At 41.5% G+C, this 17767-nt stretch overlaps 1 protein-coding gene across 3 annotated transcripts in view; it reads right to left on the minus strand.

Annotated features, from left to right (window-relative positions):
• The window catches only part of RAD50 (DNA repair-recombination protein (RAD50)), a 446299-nt gene that overhangs the window by 164680 nt on the left and 263852 nt on the right, over nt 1-17767 (minus strand). For all 3 annotated transcript variants that reach the window (XM_089428359.1, XM_089428350.1, XM_089428366.1), the window contains exon 19: nt 83-252. In XM_089428359.1, the coding sequence (XP_089284485.1) occupies nt 83-252 (170 nt within the window). The remainder of the gene's footprint in view (nt 1-82; nt 253-17767) is intronic.

The following is a 17767-nucleotide window of genomic DNA, read 5'->3' on the forward strand; positions in this document are numbered from 1 at the left end:
AATGAAAAGCCACAGACCAGTCAAAACAAATTTTGGCTGCAGGTCAATTTCTATTTTAAAACTTTAAAGCAAGTAAACTTACTCTTTGATCTTGGAGGAAAAGCTGAAAAGCTTATCAATATCTTGCTGGAAAAGCCCCAGCATTTCTGAACGTTCTGCATTCTCATGCTCACATTTATTCTTCAGTACTTCATACTCCTTCATTAGCTTTTCCTTCTCCTTAACTAATGGAAGTAAACCTTCCATCAAAAGCTGCAAAATCGTCAGCATGAACAATTTAAAATGTTGAAAAATGCAATCTTCCAGTCAGATAGAACTGCATAAACAATCAACAATCTATAAAAAAAATATTCCTTTCAAACACCAAGTCACACATAAATGATAATATATATTGAAATAAAATAAAAATCTAATCAGAAGCATCAACTGATTTTCTTCTTAAAAAATATACCATAAAATGACTAACTATACTATCTCCACAGCAGAAAATATGATAGTAATAATCTATAATAGCAATAAATCTGTAATAGTAAAAATTTATCTTTAAGGTCATGGCCTAGCCAGATACTTAATTGATGTATGAGACCCCTTTGTTTTGGGGACAAGGAAACCCCTCCACCCAGCAATTTGACTGCTTAGTCTGCAGAGGTGTACATTACCTACCCCCACCCGATATGAGCCTATGACCTCCACGAAAGAAACCCTCCTCCAGATTAAAAATTTAAAACCTGTGACCTCATGGAGGAAACACGTCCTTAACCATTAGTATTAATGGAAAGTTGAGAGTTGAAACAAACAATATATGGTATGCCAAAGGAAAAATCACGTATAGGTGACTTTCATGTCAAACTGAAAATCAAGAGAGCTTATAAGTTATATCGAATTAGTAAATGATAGCAAACAATGGGATGTGACATTTACCTTACAATATCTTAGAAAGTCATGTAATCAGAATGAATGCCTAAACACAAATCCTTTTGCTTTGGACATAGAACATGATTTATATTCAAAATATGCTTTTATCATTTTGTATATCCTGAGAAGCTGGTCCTTGCAGCTTAGGAAAATTTAGGTCAATGCATGTTAAGCGAGCTCTCTCACTTCTATATCTGGATGTCTCCTAGTTCCTTCAAAATGTCCCTTAACCTCGGTATTAATGAGCAGTCATACCTTCTGCTAATTTATAATAACTTGGCAATGAGAAATTTTTGCTTGAGATGAATAATAATGCACAATAATAGAGAAATGGCTCTCCACATGTGCAGACCAGAGTAGGTGTGATTTGAACCAAATTCTCTTTTAACTTAATTAATACTGACCTAAAACATCTCATAGGGCCCTCCAGGCAATTCCATCCCACTTTCCGTGCTCTTATTTCTATGCTGACAGGCAATATTCAACAGCCACTTTCTCCAACTATCACTTACTTCACTTTTCCCTGCTTTTCTTAGCATCTGCGAAGGTCAGTGTGCCATTTAAAAATTCAAAAAAAAAAAAAACTTGAGCAGTCCCTCCCGAAATACAGAGTGTAAGAATATATTTCAACAAATATGTCCAAAGTTCACCAAAGCATCACAAGCTGCTACTAGCACCCATTCTAAGGTGATGACCATACACATCTATCCATGTAATCAGCCTTAAGAGCAACATAGTGACATCTGACACAAGCTCAAGAGCCCGTTCGCTCTAAAAGTCACCCTTATAAGAAGCTTTATACAGACAACTAGTCCATCGGAACTTTTTAGAGTCCAGGTGTCCTAAAGCAATTTCTCAAATACATCAAAAAAAACTAATGTCTAAGATAGATACTGAAATTAAGCTCCATGCACACTTCTATAAAATTGAACTTTTAGCCACATAAAATCCAACAAACATTGAAGTTTCGAACATGACACACTTTTACATTACAATACCAGTAGACCTCTAAGTGGACAGTACTTTAACACATAAAACAATGGCTAAACTCAAATATTAGACAACCATCAAGGAATATTAGACCTGCTACCTGCTCATCTGCACATGGCAGGGAATGAAAACCCATTGCCCAATGGATGAGGCACTTATCAAATTTTTTGAAGATCAAAAGTCCAGCAGGGCATGTCTGCCCCTTCTATCACCTCATCTATTTTCTCCTCTCAATTTTTGTACCCCCACAAGGGAATTGTAATAAATGCGCTAGCATGATGAACGTATGTAAAAGATTTAGGCCATTTGAGACATAGTTACTAAGTGAGTCCACTCTAGAGTGTTTTTTTCACTTGACTAATTATTTTAGCTTTTCAGCAACAAATAACTAGTTGAGTTTCTTCACTCATATACCTCCAAAGCTGGAGTGTGGCTTAATAATTGGGCCTTGAATGTGTCCTAATGTCTGGGGTTGATGTATATTACCATACTCGGTCATATCCAAAGTCTTACAAAATTTGACTAAGCCTAAGATTTTTTTTTATAATTAAAGATTATATAAGATGGGATTTTTAAGTAAATTGTTCAGTAATGATGTAAATAAGTGGCCTTAAGAAAATGTTGGTGGCATGTGGGTGCTCAAAACTCTTGCTCATAGCACGAACATTCTCCTAGTACCCACTCTGGAAGTCAAAAAATAATTTTTCACCCATGAAATCCCACTTTTTCCAAAGGTGAGGATAAAAAGGCAGGAAAATTGCAAAAAATTAATAAGTGGGGACATGTTAAAAATCATTTCCAAGTCAAGTGACATGGCAATTGAAGTCCAGTTAAAGACCACATAAAAAGGTTGAGTGGGCTGCCACATTAGAGGGGCAAATAACCCCTTTCAGCAGCAAATAAAGGAGACCAAATCCCACGATACGAGCACCAATCACAGCTAAAAAGAGGGGTTAATTTCCTAGTTGACATAACCCACGAATTTGCTGATTTTTGGGACTGATTTGTCAACCAACAATGCTGGAGGTACATTAACTATTGCAAAGACAAATCTAATTATTGAAAGATTGAATCTAATCTAGACAATTGTTTGAAATGCAAAGTAAAATGACAAAACTAGATAGATCCTCGTTGAGGCCTCGATCTCTTGTTTCCACGTGGTTTGGATCTGCTTAGCGAGGCTTTTCACAAGACCAACTAGGTTTTGTTGTAACAATCCCTCAAGAGAAGCTTCTCTAAAGAAATCACCAACAAAATACTCAACTAAGGAGAGCTCAAGGGCAATGTTGCACGAAGCGGGGACGCGGAAGCGTCATTTTCCAAAAATCTAGGAAGCGAAGCGTTTGCAGAAGCGTCTGCCATATATATATATATATATATATATATATATATATATATATATGCATACTCAAAACAAACATCCCAAATACCAAATTAGCTGCAGAAGACATGAAAACATGCATATTTTTGCATAAATTGTAGAAATTTCTATTTTCCCACCCCGGTTTTCAGTTTCTCCTTATTTCTCCCATGTATTTAAATGCCCATTCCCATAACCATACATTTAACAGACTGAAAAAAATAAATATTGCTGAAAACACAAATTCTGGAAATTTTTCAGAATGCTGGAAATTGCAGAATTAAAAATCAGCAATTAAATACAGCCATTAAAACACATTAAAACACTGATATTTTTGGTCAACTTGACCCTGGAAAAACCCCCTACAACTCTTGGGGAAAACCAGTTTGAGAGCTCTTCTTTATTTCTGAAAATTGTCTTTTTACAGTGAGAATTATTCAGCAAAAAATCAGCAAGCAAATTTACAACTTATCTCCTTTCCCGTGCCTCACAGCAATCTCGAAATTACAGCAAACAGGACAGCAATAAATGCTGTACGACCTCCGTTTTGTGTGCAGAAAAATCAGCAAACTGCTCCTCAATTTTTGTGCAAAAATCTGCCTTTCACTATGTGCTGAATCAACTGTACAAATCTGCTCAACTGCTGCCTTGGAATGTGTGCCAAGCTGCTGTCTCCTTCTCCTCCCTGCTCAGAAATCTCTCTTGCTCTCTTGCTCTCCTTCTCCCAATCTGCTCATGAAAGAATGAATGACCTTTTCCTCCTTTAATATAACTCCAAGTGACTTTTGGGTAATCCAAGTGACTTTTGGGTGATCTCTAAATCCAATGGCTGAAATAGATTTAGATCAATGGCTGAGATTAAATGCTCATTTAAATCTCACTTTCTATTTTTTAGTTCACCCCACTTTAATAAAGACCCACTTAGTCATTTATTTCCAAAGTCACTTTTCCTTTCTAATTTTTCATTTACTTTAAAATTAGACTTAGTAACTTTATCACTTAAAGTCACTTTTAAATTAGATTTAACTTTATAAAATTATAAAGTCACTTTAGGAGAAAAATTAAATTCTTTTGGACACTTTTCCCTAGGCCAAAGATCAAAGCCTAAGGGAACCACCTGTCCTCCGGTACCAAATTTCAACACTCCCTCTTACCGAGGAAGGTGTTCCTCACCACACCCATCTTGTCCCAGAAGTAGACATGCTTGCCCCGTGGTAAGGCTTTGGTAAGGATATCTGCAACCTGCTCATCAATGGAAATATACTCATGCTTCACAGCTCCCTTCTGAACATAGTCTCTGATGAAATGATATCTGATCCCGATATGCTTTGACCTGTCATGAAATATTGGATTCTCCGTGAGTTTAATGCAACTCTGATTATCACAGTAAATCACTGAAGGTCTCAACAGCTGACCAAATAAGCCAAACAACATCTTGCGAAGCCAGATAGCCTCACAACTAGCTAGACTTGCTGCCATATACTCTGCTTCCGCTGAACTCAGTGCTACTGACTGCTGCTTCCGGCTGAACCATGACACTACTGCTAAACCCAACCCAAAACAACACCCTGAAGTGCTCTTCCTATCAGAAGCACAACCTGCCCAATCAGAATCAGTGTATCCTGCCAATCTCACTCCATCTCCCTGCCTGTAGTCCAGACCATAATCCACTGTCCCCTGCAAGTACCGCAAAATGTGTTTTGCAGCCACCCAGTGAACCTTCCTAGGCTCACACATAAACTGACTCATCTTGTTGACTGCAAAACAGATATCTGGTCTAGTGTTGACCAAATAAATCAAGGAACCAATCAGCTGCCTGTACAATGTGGGATCCACCAACTCGGAATCCGAAGCATGAAGCTTCTTCCAGTTGGTGATCATCGGTGTCGACATGGGTCTACAATCCTCCATGTGGAATCTGCTAAGGATGTCCACAATATACTTCCCCTGCCCCAGGAAGAAATGCCCCTCCTCCTGCCACACCTCCAAACCCAAAAAGTAATGCATCAAACCGATGTCCTTCATCTCAAACTCCGCCGCAAGATCTCTCTTGCAGTGCTCTATGAGTCTCTCTGCACCTGTAATGATCAAGTCATCCACATACAGCACCAGAATGAGAGGCTCCTCACCAATCACAATAAAGTAAAGGTTCGGATCTGCCTCACTCTTTGTGAAACCCATCCCCTGCAAGTATGTATCTATCCTGGAGTACCAAGCTCTGGGAGCTTGCTTCAGGCCATAAAGGGCCTTCTTCAGTCTGCACACATGGGACTCCTTCCCATGCACCTCAAAGCCCTGTGGCTGCTCAATGTACACCTCCTCCTGTATGAAGCCATTGAGAAATGCGGCCTTCACATCCATCTGGTGGATCTTCCAACCCATCTCTGCTGCTATCGATATAATGGAGCAGATCGAAGTATATCGAGCCACGGGAGCGAAGGTCTCCTCATAATCAACTCCCTCTACCTGGGAGAACCCTCTAGCCACAAACCTCGCTTTGAATTTCTCAATGCTGCCATCTGCAGCATGCTTTACCTTGTAAATCCATCTGGAAGTAACCACGGATTTGCCCTCAGGCCTCGGCACCACCTCCCAAACATCATTCTTCATGATAGAAGAATACTCCTCCTGCATGGACTCTCTCCAGACCTGCTGGCTAGCTGCCTCCTCATAGCTAGAAGGGTCAGAGTCAAGGATGCTGGTAACCATCGCCATATAGCTACAAAACCTCTCAGGTGGTCTACTCTCTCTGACCGGCCTCTTCGGCTCAGCAACAGATGTGGCATCTCTCAAGGTGTCCTGAAGCCACTTAGGCTTCCTCTTCCCTGAGCGCACTTCTCCCACCAGAGAATGAAACTCCTCCTCATCATCATCATCAGTAGCCTGAACTCCTGACTGTCTGTCTGTTGTCCTCCTGCCTGCACCTGAACCTGTAGAAGCTGAGGTACCGTGTGAACTGTCCATCAGTGGACTCCCTAGTGAACTGCTCTGTGAACTGCTCTGCATGCTGCCCGGAGCACCACCCCTCTGGCTCGATGAGCCACTGCTCACTGACGGACCTGACATCCTCATAGATGTACCTCTTGATCCTTCTGATCCCTGCCCACTGGATCCCTGCGACTGACTCAACTGCTGCTGAGGGTCTGGCTAATCCAGATACTCTAACTCCCGTGACCTCCTAAAGGCCCTGTCCTCCTCGAACTTCACATCCCGTCTGACAACAACTCTCCTCTGTGCAGGAATGTAAATCCGAAAGGCCTTTGAGGTCTCACTGTAGCCCACAAAGATACCCTTCTCTGCGGTGGGCTCTAGTTTGGTCCTCTTCTCCTTGGGTATATAGGAGTATGTTATGCATCCAAAGATATGAAGATGACCAATATCAGGTTTCTTCCCAGAGAAAGCCTCCTCCGGAGTCATGTGCCCCAAGGCACGATGCGGACTCCTGTTCTGCAAGTAAATAGTTGTGTTGCAGGCCTCTGCCCACAAGAACAATGGCAACCCCTGATCATGTAACATGGCTTTGGCAGCCCCTATGATGGATCTGTTCTTCCTCTCTGCAACCCCGTTCTGCTGGGGGTTGTAAGGAACAGTGAACTCCCTCCTAATGCCTGCCTCCGCACAATAGTCAACAAACTCTCCAAGGGTGTACTCTCCTCCATTGTCCGACCTCAAGGACTTGATCTTTCGACCTGTCTGAGTCTCCACAAGAGCTCTGAACTCCTGAAACCGCTTGAAGACCTCACTCTTGGTCTTCAAAAAATAAATCCAGGTCCTCTTGGAGTGATCATCAATGAATAACACATAGTACTCATATCCACTCAAGGAAACATGAGACATCCGACCGCTCACATCGGAATGAATCAAATCAAGTATCCCAGTCGCTCTGCTGTCACTGCTGGGAAAAGGGGATTTGGCAAACTTGCCCATCGCACAACCTCTGCAAGTATCAAAGTGATCAGTACTGAAATCTGGCACACCTGTAGTGATCTCCCGCAATGTCCTCAAGGCTCCATGATACATATGTCCCATCCTGCGGTGCCAAATCTCACACAGCTCAGAACTGCTAGCTCTGCTGTCGGTACTACTGCTCAATGCCAAAAGGGGTTGAAATGCAAACTTGTACACCTTTGCATGGCGTACGCCTATCACTCTAGCTGAATCAGCTGGAGTGTCCCTGGGATACATCAACACCTGTCCTCCCCTGAACAGTACCTCATATCCTCTGTCCTCCAAAGCTGAGACGGATATGAGGTTCTTCCTCATCCCTGGCACATAAAGAACCTCTGACACCTTCAAGGGAGGTTTGGACTCCCTCTGAAATGTCACTGTCCCCACCCTGACTGCTCTAACAACTCTGTCATCACCGAGTACTACCTCAATATCAGTGCCACTCTCTGAAAGCTCTGAGAAGTACTCACGGACTCCTGTCATATGACGTGAAGCCCCACTGTCCACATACCAGATACATGTAGATGCTCCGCTAATCGAGGGAAAAGCATGCTCCCTCTGAACCTGTGTAGCAGGTGACCCTGCACTAGAGGACTCACACGTAGTGAACGCAAACTCTCGGTCAAAACGACCAGCAAAGTCCTCAATCTCTGTTGAAGCTGCCACGTCCTGGTTCTTCCCCTTCTTCTTCTTCTTTTCCGGACACACAACTGCATAGTGTCCCATCTTTTGACAATTCCAACACTTCACCTTGGAATAATCCTTCTCTGTGTTCCCCTGTTTACCTTTACCTTTGCCTTTGCCCCCACCACCACTTGTGGAAGCCTGCTTCTTCCCTTTGCCTTTCTTGCCTCCTGCCACCAGTGCTACATCCTCATCCTGCTCAACTGGCTTGGCTGCCCCAAGTTGTCCTTTCCTGATCTCTGTCTGAATGCAATCATCCCAAAACCTCTCCCATGTGGGAAGGGTCTCACGTGCACAAACCCCATCAGCAAAGTTCAACCATGAACGGGGGAGGCCATTCACTGCAATACGCACCAACTCAGTGGATGGAATGGCCTCTCCAATAGCTGCCAACTCATCTCTCACATTGGTAATCTTTGTGAGATATTCAGCTGCACTATCATTCCCCATCTTAATGTTCTTCAGCTTCTCCTTCAGGACCATCTTCCGGTTCTCATTGGTACTCTGGTAGAAATTGGACAATGCTATCCACATCTCATGGGCATTGCTCTTTCCTCTCACATGAGGAACGCAATGGTCTTTGATTCCGTCTAGAATCAACCTCTTACCCTTATTGTTCTTCTTTCTATACTCAGCCAACTGAGTAACATCAGTGGGCACAACAACAGGGTTCTGTGCGGTATGCACCATGATATCCCAGACTTCTGCCTCCTCAAAGATACTCTGCATTCTCTCCTTCCAAACACTGTAATTTGTATGCCCATCCAACTTATCCTCCACCCTCAATCCCAATGACATCCTGTTGTCCTAAAACTGAAAAATAGCACTGTTGTAGTAAAGATAAAACTACTGTTTATGAAAAAATCAGCTTGCTGGAATTTTCTGAGTGAAAAATCAGCAACTGTAATTTTTCCTTTTGCTGTCCCAAACTGCCCTTCAGCACTCAAGCTCCGATACCATGTAGAAATTTATGTTTTCCCACCCCGGTTTTCAGTTTCTCCTTATTTCTCCCATGTAGTTAAATGCCCATTCCCATAACCATACATTTAACAGACTGAAAAAAATAAATATTGTTGAAAACACAAATTCTGGAAATTTTTCAGAATGCTGGAAATTGCAGAATTAAAAATCAGCATCAAAAACAGCCATTAAAACACATTAAAACACTCATATTTTTGGTCAACTTGACCCTGGAAAAACCCCCTACAACTCTTCGGGAAAACCAGTTTGAGAGCTCTTCTTTATTTCTGAAAATTGCCTTTTTACAGTGAGAATTATTCAGCAAAAAATCAGCAAGCAAATTTACAACTTAACTCCTTTCCCGTGCCTCACAGCAATCTGGAAATTACAGCAAACAGGACAGCAATAAATGTTGTACGGCCTCCGTTTTGTGTGCAGAAAAATTAACAAACTCCTCCTCGATTTTTGTGCAAAAATCTGTCTTTCACTATGTGCTGAATCAGCTGTACAAATCTACTCAACTGCTGCCTTGGAATGTGTGCCAAGCTGTTGTCTCCTTCTCCTCCCTGCTCAGAAATCTCTCTTGCTCTCTTGCTCTCCTTCTCCCAATCTGCTCATGAAAGAATGAATGACCTTTTCCTCCTTTAATATAACTCCAAGTGACTTTTGGGTGATCCAAGTGACTTTTGGGTGATCTCTAAATCCAATGGCTGAAATAAATTTAGATCAATGGCTGAGATTAAATGCTCATTTAAATCTCACTTTCTATTTTTTAATTCACCCCACTTTAATAAAGACCCACTTAGTCATTTATTTCCAAAGTCACTTTTCCTTTCTAATTTTTCATTTCCATTAAATTAGACTTAGTAACTTTATCACTTAAAGTCACTTTTAAATTAGATTTAACTTTATAAAATTATAAAGTCACTTTAGGAGAAAAATTAAATTCTTTTGGACACTTTTCCCTAGGCCAAAGATCAAAGCCTAAGGGAACCACCTGTCCTCCGGTACCAAATTTCAACATAAATAAAGATAGATATAGCATCCATTGTACATTAATGATTAATTATTCAAGCGTCAACCATTTAGATGCATCAACCATCTAGAATCTAGATTGTCTAGCCTTTGCCTCTACCTCGATTTTCTAGGGATATTAGTCAACATTGCCCAATTTTGATCAAACTACCTATTTCAAGACTTAAAATATGGTAGAAAAAGCTTAACATGCTTGATCGATGATTTTGACTTGATTGAAAGGTAATTTTTTGCTAAGGGCGTAACAAAGGAGTTCAAAAATTAACACCACCAACACTAGGGTACATATAGGGCTTGGTGCTCTTGATTAAATGCTAATCGCATACCTTCGTACTTGATATAATCTAATGAAATGCCACAATCCCATTGATCCTGAATTCCTGAAAACTGTTAAGTCTGCTGAATTTTGAATAGGATATGAAATTATATTTTCTCCATATGAAGTCCAATGAGGCTGGAACCACTCTCAAACATCCTGAGTCATTTCATGGTAATGTTAAAAATTTAAGTAAAATGATGAAAATGAAAAATAAAGGAGGGAGCATCTGCTATATTTATATTTTTTTATATTTTTTTTGCCTTCATTCCTCACCCTAACCCAAGGTGGACCCACGGGAATCGTACGGAACCGTACGGGAAGCGTACGCTTCGCCCTTTGAAGTGCCACGCTTTGTACGACCAAAGCGTCGTACGAAGCGCACTTCGGAGGAAAGCTTCGAAAATTTCCAGGAAGCGTCCGAAACAGGGGGAAGCGCGCTTCCGGGGATGCTTCCTGGACACATCCGCACAGGACGCACTTCGGGCCTTGGAACCGAGGGGGGACGCTTCCTGCAACATTGCTCAAGGGTGATGTAAGGTCTAATCATTGAAGGAAAAGGAATCGGCCAAACCTTGAAACGTTGAGATAAGAGTTGCAAAAGTTCAAGTACACTTTCCCAAAACCCTTATGACTCAGAAGAAAGCTACTTTAAGTTAGGGTTTTTTATCATATGCAAAATTAGGGCATACAATGGCATATAGCAACTTGAGAAACAGCCTATGAGTGATAAGATCAACAAAGGAGCAAAGGCTATCAAGAGGCAAGAAAGGGTTACATAAACAATGATGATTTTATTGCTGAAAATGCATATGGATGAATGAATGAATGATATTTTAACATCCACGAGACTAAAAATAGTCAATGGGATTACCAGCCTCCCAATTTTTTCCCTTTTGCAATTCAATCATTTTCATACTCAAATTGATGCTGAGCTGACCCAACCTTCTAACAATGCCCTCACTAAAAAGACAACGACAAGGAATTGATGCTAACATAATGTCATAACTGTCCCTAATGTCTCTGAAAGCATCACATTCGAAAATGAAATTCTTTTTCGATTCCACTGCCCCAGAGGTGCAAAAAGTACACACCCGTTCTTCCCAAGCTTCTTTAGGTCTCTTCAAACATATGATAGCAATATTTATCTAGATGTCAACCATAATTTTGGGGTCAAAATATGCAATTAATGCTAGATTTCGCCCTTTTATATCTTTTTAAATGTGATCCTTTTGAATATGGTAACAACAAATTGTTATAAAATGCAAATTTAGGCTAACACTTGTTGACAAATCAATATGCTTACAGATTAGGGTTGATTTCTCTTAACTTCATAATTACTTGTAAATGTTTGTTGGCTTATTAAATTTATATTTCCTTCATCAAGTAATTATCAAAAATGTACAAAACATTAAAATCACAAGAGACAAAGAACACAACAAATTATGCTCCAAGCCAAGGTAAAACCCCACAAGTGGGGAAACCCAAGAAATCCTCTTCTTATAGAATCAAATCAAAGTGAGATATCCAAGACCCAATACCAAAAACAAGACTGCCACAAATACCCAAGTCAACCCTCCTCCAAGCCATCTCCAAAAAGTCATAGTCAACAAATGCCAATGTTGGTCAAATCTCTGAATTTTGGTCAATCCTTGAAATTTTGTCCCTTGAAATTTCAGGCCCTGAAATTCTAGCCCTGAAACAGCCTTAAAAACCGCATAAAGAACTCGCACGTATGAACAGAAATAGGGGAAAAATCAGATCATCTTCTCTCTCCTTTGACTTTGTTTTCTTTCTCCTTTTTACTTTTCGTTGAAATATTCCTTCTTCTCGCACAGAAATCGAAGTTCTTCGTCAATTTTTGTTGGAGCAACCTTAGGATCATGTTTCTCATCCTTATCCTTTTGCTTCAAAGGACACTGGCATGCAAACTGGCCCATCTGGCCACATCTGAAACATTTCACCTTTGAAATGTCCTTCTTCCACTTATGCTTTTGTTGTCCCTTTGATGCTAGAGTTGTGTTCTCCTCCTCCTCCTTGGTCTTCATGCCACTCCCACTGTTTCCATTGAGGTTGACTTTAACCAGATCCCTCATTAATTCTTCCTATTGAAGGGCTGCCCACATCTCCTCCCATGAAGGTAGTCTTTCCCTGCCCAATATTCTTTGGACAAAGACTTGTCATTCATCTAAGACTCCATTCAAGGTCGTCCTTACCATCGCCATAGACTAAGTAGTAAACCCCATTGCAGCAATCTGATCTCTGGTGTCCTAAAGACATTGAAGATAGGGGTTAACCCCTTCTCCCTTCTGCATCAATGTCCACTGCAACTTGTGTTCTAAGTACATCTTCCATTGTTCAAAAGAACCTTCATACAGTGAAGACAAAGCTTCCCACATTTCTTGGGTTTGTATCTTTTCCCTGCAAGTGTGAGACCACATGGTCTCAAACTCCATCGAGTATGAACCTCTTCGCCTTTCCCTGCTCGACCTTGTACTTCTTCTTCTTATCATTGTCAGCAGGAACAACCACAACACTCTAGACATAAACTTCGAGATCGTACTCCTCCAGAACAACTAAGATTCTGGTCAACCATATGACATAGTTGGAAGCTCCTTCCAACATGTGCTAATCTCTGAGCCCATGTGATGCCATCCTACCCAAACTGTCGAATTGACCCCTCTAGTCACTATGCAGCATTGGTTTGCCCGACAAGTGAAAAATTCGATCTTTTGGTGAGAAAAGTCCTCTGAGGAGAAAATTCCCCTCTTATGTGTCTTCGCTCTCTTCCAAAAGATTTTTGCCCCAGCAGAAACCGCATACTTCAAGCACTACGGTGAGGCTTTGCGTCACTCCCTCTTCCTCTGCAAACTCATGAACCATAAATCGAACCTCTCTGTTGACTCTCTCAGAGAGAGATTTCCTCGGAATCTCTGCTTTCCCGACAAGGACTGTGCAATCCTTCAAGGGGATACAAATTCTTGCTAAATGCAGCTATTGGCCTCTCTACTCAACACTCGATCTGCTCTTCCTGTTTCAAAATCAATGCTCTCATACCAAGTGAAAATTCCTACACTCAGGGAACCCCTACCGCAACAAAATTGAATTTACTTCTCCTACTTAATTTTAATATAAATTATCAAGTTATTTTCTGAAAAATACTGAAGCAAATTACTTTTGCAGCCTACACCAATTTAATTTGAGTACATGAAACAAGAAACTGAGCAAAGAACAAGATACATAGGACACTGTTATTTTTGGACAAAATAGTCCCTGCAAAAACCCAATGCAGGAAAACTGACGCAACAATTTTGACAGTTTCATATTATTAAGTAATAGTTCTTAATACAATTTTGGTTGCCCTCCCAGCAATCCAGTGACAAAGAAAAATATAATGGCGGAAAACTCAGTGAGATTACCTCACTTCACCCGACAGTTTCTGGCTGATCCGACAACAGAACTCGCTAACCCCGGCTATCTCTGCGTTGGCCCTACTTCAGCCTTACAGGCTCTGTGTCAGCCCTGCGATGTCTCTTCTGCCTTCTAGAGCTTCTACATCAACCTCTCCCAGTTGTTCCTATAACTCCCAAACAATTTTGAATTTCTGTGTGAGGGTAGCCTCACTTCTCCACAGGCCCTTCTGGCTTTGTGTCAAGACTACGTGGGCCCAAACTGGCCCAGCGTCAATCCCTCTACGTGCTAAGTTGCTTCCACTAGTGGCTCTCCGCCTCTATGCCCAATATTCCCGAACTATCCCTGCCCCTCTACTGCAGAATGATCACTTAGTTGTTGATTTTTGGGTAGTATCAAATGTGTTCTAGCTTCGAAATTGTGGAGGGGCTATAACACATGAGATCTCCAAGACCCATAAATCGTTTGGAGAAAGTCCACTCGAAGTGCATGTTATCCAAATAATTAATTATTTTTAAATGATGCCTAAGTTACAACTTAGGAAATTAAAATAATTAAAGTGAGTTAATGTTAATATGGGCGAGAAGCTTCTAAGTGACGAAGATCAAGTCTAATTTAATCTTAGCTATTGATTAGACATTAGATCAGGACTGTTGATTTCTGAACAAGAAAAGTATAAAGGAAAGCTTGGGGTCAATTGGAGAAAACACACAGTGAGAGCAACACATGAGCTAGATCGAAATTTTGGGGTGTGGTTTGTTGAGAATTTCAGACTAAGCTTCTAGTGCAGAGAGGGGTAGTTCGACAGCGGGACTTTCGTCCAACGCCGAGAATACATAACAGAGAGGCAGTGCTGGGGTTTCTGTGAGGCAGATTAGGCATCAACTCAATAGATCGATTTCTGAACCAGGAAGGCTCACTGAGAGGGTGATGCAGCTCCTAGAGGAGGTGATGCAATCCTAGCGTAGAGCTGGGAGCAACCATTGTTGCCCAGCACTGGGGACAGCGCAATAACATGTGGGGTATGTTCATCCAGTTGTTGGATCCGCCAAAATATCTGTCTCCGGATAGAGGTACTTCTATCGGGTTTATTCTCTGTTGGGTGAGACGGATTTGGCACCCTAGTTGTATTCAAAAATCTGCATAATAATAAAACCCTCGTATCTCCTGCACCAGTTTTCCCACACAGGGTTTTTTGGGGACGTTTAGTCCAAAAATTAGTGTCCTTTGTGTGGTTGTCTCATTTAGTTTTTCAGTACTTGATCTGTATATTGGTGTAGGTTGCAGTGTATTTGCATTAATATTTTTTGAATAATTCTGAAAATAACTTGTTAAAATGACAAACACAAGTAGGTAATGCAAGTCAGTGTACTGTAGTAGGATTTCTAATTTGCTAGATTCAGAAATTTTCATATGGTATCAAAGAGATTACAGATTAAGGAGTACAGAAGCCATCAGTGAAAGTTCAGAGGAAAACTTTGTGCATAAAGGCAATTGTCCCATGAGACAGCGCAATTTCAAGCCAAGAGCGAAGAGGGGTGACGCAGTCACCAAGGGAGGCTCACGCAGAGCCTGCATCAGCCTGATTGGGTGACATTGTTGCTACAGAGGGCAGCGCAATGGTTACTAGGCCAGCACAGAGACTGTTGAGTCTCGACTTTTCAGTTGTTGTGGTTGGGGGTGTAGTACAGATTTTATCTAGAGTTGTTGGTGGGGTGTTGATTCTGTTGGAGCAGAATGGGGCAGAAACAAAGTAGAGGGAATCAATTCCTCAAAAGATTTCTTGCCAAGAAATCTAGACCCAATGCTAAGCAGCAGCAAAAAGAGATCAAAAAGGGGTGGCTCGACAGTGGTTGATAGAAGGAATTCCGTGAAGGAAATCGAAATTCAGAGGGGGTTTGTTCTTTAGAGGATTTCTAGCGCCAAAGAAATCTAGATCCAAGTTTTGTTGGGGCAGCAGTGAAAGAAGGAGAAGAGAACTAGTTCGACATTCATTTGAGCAGAGATGGTCGTTAACGAACTAAGGGATCAAGACAGGTTGGATGGAGCATCCAATTTCGTCATCTCGAAAGCCAGGGTCCTAGCAGTTTTGGAAAAACATCGCATCAAGGATTATGCCTTGAAGACGGTTATTGTTCTGGTTGATGTTGATCCTCTCAAAAAGGTACGAGGAGGCTCAGGCAAAAGCGAAGTGCATGATCTTGGAAGGGGTCAAGGATCACGTGATCCCACATATTGCTAAGAAGGACACAGCAAGGGAAATGTGGGAGGCCTTGACCACATTGTACGAGGGAACTTCCATTCAGCAGAAGATGTTGCTTGAGAGTCAGTTGAGACAATTTCAGATGCAGAAGGGAGAAGAAATCGATCCCTTCCTTCTCAAGGTTGCGAAGGATTCGTGACCATCTAACTTTTGTAGGGGCTACACTAGATGCTGAATTTATGGTCAGGATTGCACTGAATGCAGTCACTGAAGACTAGGAAACCTATGTCCAAAGCATCTTGGGCAGGGCTTCTCTTCCCAGTTGGGAGGAAATGTGGGCAGCTCTTTGACAAGAAGAGATCAGACGATGGAAGGTGGGAAATAGCAGCAAAGGGATCATAATAAAGGAGGAAGAGGAGGATGCGGCTCTCGCGTCAGTGGGGCAACAAGGGCAGCAGAAACGAAAGAAGAAGGGCATATCCAAAGTCAAATGCTTTAGATGTGGAGAGATGGGTCATTTCACCATACAGTGCCCTCAGAAGAAGAAGGGCAAAGAAGAGAAGTCTGCCTCAAAGGCTGCTCTAGCACAAGCTGACAAAGAGGACAATGATGATTACACCATGGGTGCTCATGCACCTTAAGAAAAGAAGTGGGGCGCTATAGAACTGTAGTTGGAGCTACAGTGAAGTAAGGGGCAAGATCCTTGAGGTGCCCAAACTCTTGGATCACATAAGGCTATGGGAGCCCTTAATTTCAATAGCAGAATGACGGGAATTAGTTGGTGCGAAGGATGATGGAGGACAGGTGGTAGAGCTAGAGCACCAAAGTCTGAAGCAGCGCAGTGCAGTGTTGTAGCAGTACGGTAGGCACAGAGCAGATACAACAGCAGTGTAGTAGTTTCAGAGGGTCAACACAGATTAGCAATAGAGGTAGCTTCAACGTTAAGGAGCATCCAGACTGACCATGTTAAAATTGGACAACTAGGTCCAAACTCCATGTTTTGATGCTCAGATTAAGAGGCTAATATTTTTGTTGGATTCCTCTTTCTGAGAGGTGTAAAATCCATATAAAAATAGTCTTAATCCGATGAGCAGAACTTATATTTTGAATTTATTATTCTTAATAAATTATATGTGCAAGGTCAGCCAGTTTTGTAATGTGGGCTCACATGCCCAAAAGATGTGTCACACACCCTCATTGATGGATATATATACAGGAAAAGTTGGAGAGAATTTGAAGAGAACTGAACTCACATCTTCCTCTCTCATCCTAAAAGTACAAGCTACTAGGAGGGTTGTTGTGACACATGCTGGGCTGGCTGACCAAAGGAGACTTTGCTGGTTGAAGCATCCTGTTGACCGCCGAAACGAACACATTCATTTTTCTTGTTACTGATTTGTCTTCTGTAAGATCTGCTTATATGTTCTATCTGCATTTTGCTTATCTACTTGTATGATTGCTGTGAGAAAAGTGAAATTGCTCTTAGCATAGAACATCTACAAAACTTTACATGGAATCGGAGCTGAGGTGAAGACAAACTCTATCTATAGCAATCATCATCGAAGAAAATGGATTCCTCTAAGCTTGAATTCAGGGAGAATGACAAGCTGACTGGAAGTGATGACTTCCATGCCTGGAAGATGTTATTAGATCTCCTCTCCACTTCTTGGGTTTTGAGAAGGAGAGTCACAAAAGGAATGCGTTGCCCTAGTTTGATGATGCAGTAAGCCGCAGTCTCAAAGGAACAAAGAACAGCAAGCCACAGTCAATAGGAGTTAAGGAGTCATAGATCAGTGGGTCGAAGAGATTTAAGGTATATGAAGCCAAGCCGCAATCTGGTATATAGAACAGCTGAAAAGGATTACACGCAGGAGCTAATATGTCGGTCACAACTATATATTCAGATACGTTGGCATATTAACACAGCAAAGAAATACGTTCTGAG

Source organism: Pinus tabuliformis, chromosome 6 (genome assembly GCF_031772625.1).
Source record: "Pinus tabuliformis cultivar Carrire ecotype Pingquan chromosome 6, CPIR1, whole genome shotgun sequence".
In the NCBI taxonomy this organism is placed as follows: Eukaryota; Viridiplantae; Streptophyta; class Pinopsida; order Pinales; family Pinaceae; genus Pinus; species Pinus tabuliformis.